The 1,741-nt window shown below is 28.1% G+C and overlaps 1 protein-coding gene across 1 annotated transcript; it reads left to right on the top strand.

Annotated features, from left to right (window-relative positions):
* Positions 1-46: 46 nt before the first annotated feature.
* On the top strand, positions 47-1,309 carry LOC119667972. The gene is made up of 6 exons (XM_038077326.1): positions 47-198; positions 284-538; positions 591-822; positions 935-956; positions 1,021-1,229; positions 1,295-1,309. The coding sequence occupies exons 2-5, from the start codon at positions 288-290 to the stop codon at positions 1,197-1,199; spliced, it is 684 nt and encodes a 227-aa protein (XP_037933254.1). The 5' UTR covers positions 47-198; positions 284-287; the 3' UTR covers positions 1,200-1,229; positions 1,295-1,309.
* Positions 1,310-1,741: the final 432 nt, after the last annotated feature.

Here is a 1,741-nt window from a genome sequence, read left to right as displayed (position 1 = left end):
TGCCCCTGGGAGAATATAGGGTTGTTAAATTTATTTGATTTTTATTAAAAAAATTCTGAAACAGACCTACAGTTTGCTTGTTTATATGCTTTTTTCGATCAGCTGTTAAGTGTATAGTCAGTTTAAAATCACCACATAAAAATAATCACACCTAACTTCACAGTTATTGCGGTATTTTCATTTATTTTTCTTCATCAGGTGAGGATGATATATCAAAAATAGCTTATAAACTTCTATAACATTATTATTTGAATTCTTTATTTAATTTATTTATATATTCCAGCACAATGGAAAGTGAAAAAGATTTGGCTCTGATGAATTCTTCAACCGCGGGAGAAGATAATGGAAAAACGCAATTTTATTGGACTAAAAAACAAGAGATTATGCTTAAAATATGGGAACGTCAGAAGTTAGCGAAAGATCGTAAATATCCAAAACATTTTGTAGACTGGGCAACGGAACTAAAAAACCGTTTCAATGTGATTGTGTCACCCGAGGAAATGCTCTCTAAACGTAGCAAAATTCAGGCTAAATATAGGTTAGCAGTTCAATTTTGTTTGATGAAAATGAAATATAATATATATTTTAAGGCAAATGAGAAAGAAACTTCAGAACGGTAATGGGAAGGAAAATATTCGCTGTAAGAAATTTGATGCAATATGCCAAATTTTAGTTAACCAATTTCGAAGGAGTGGTGAATCAATTCCTCTGAAAGATGCAGAAAGTAATGGCAACTTTGTCAAAAAGAGAAGATCTATTAGTTTATTATCCCAAGCGAAGCATAGCATTTCCACAGAAGAAAATGCTACAACTGTGGTAGTTGTAAGTATATTTGTAATGATGTGCTTATTAAGGCGGTAGCGACAGTTTTATATGATATTTATGAAGTTTCCTTTATTTTAATAATAATAATTTTTAATTTCTACAATCCAAGGCGGGAATGCAGCAAGAACAAGGTATAATGTAGTGTATGTGTACTGTATATATGTATATAACTAACCATAAGTTATAATGTTTAAGGGATTGCTGGTACCAGTGGTCAAAATAAACGTAAACGACGGCAGGTGAAAGCTGTTCCAAAAAAAACTTTAGAGCAGCAGATTTTGGAATTTGAGAATCGAAATCAACAGTTATTATCTCAATGTACTGAAATTATGCTAGAAATAACAGCAAAAATTGAGCAAATGGATTCTAAATAGTTTTCTATATAATCTCAGTGCAAGATATTAGTGAGTAACACTGTTAGCAGAGTTAAAAATCGGATATATACTTTAATTTTAATTTTTTTTTTCAGATAAATACGATCGTATCAATATTTTTAACATTTTTTAATATTTACACAAAATATTTAAAATTAATTTACATTTATAAATTTAATTTTAAAACGCTATTTTTCTATTTTAAAAAGCTTGTTCAAGATTTCTAGGAAAACATGTAGTTGATAGATCTGTCTTTGAACCACAGTTTCGGATGATTTGGATTGTGATTTTGTTATAAAAAATAATTGATTTTTTTCATTACAACTACGCAACTATAATTATTTAATTTTCATTTAAATTAATATTAATAAAAGATTATTATTTTTTTTTAGTTATTCCAAACATTTAAAATTTCATTTGTAATTCTGTGTAAAGAAAAATATTTAAACTCTACAAAACGCGATAACATTCGATATAGTAGTAGCAGAAAATATTTGATTTGTAATAATCTATTATTCTGTTTCATAGTCACATAGTGTTCC

The sequence above is a fragment of the Teleopsis dalmanni genome, chromosome 1, assembly GCF_002237135.1.
Source record: "Teleopsis dalmanni isolate 2A chromosome 1, ASM223713v2, whole genome shotgun sequence".
Taxonomy (NCBI): Eukaryota; Metazoa; Arthropoda; class Insecta; order Diptera; family Diopsidae; genus Teleopsis; species Teleopsis dalmanni.
The sequence above is the reverse complement of the archived record's forward strand: the minus strand, read 5'-3'. Positions and strand labels throughout refer to the sequence as shown.

Excerpts from the sequence above, each read along its gene's own strand:
- LOC119667972 (XM_038077326.1), top strand. The coding sequence starts at position 288 with ATGGAAAGTGAAAAAGATTTGGCTCTGATGAATTCTTCAACCGCGGGA. Across the intron at positions 539-590 it reads AAAATTCAGGCTAAATATAG|GCAAATGAGAAAGAAACTTC; the intron begins GTTAGCAGTTCA and ends ATATATTTTAAG. Across the intron at positions 957-1,020 it reads GGGAATGCAGCAAGAACAAG|GGATTGCTGGTACCAGTGGT; the intron begins GTATAATGTAGT and ends ATAATGTTTAAG.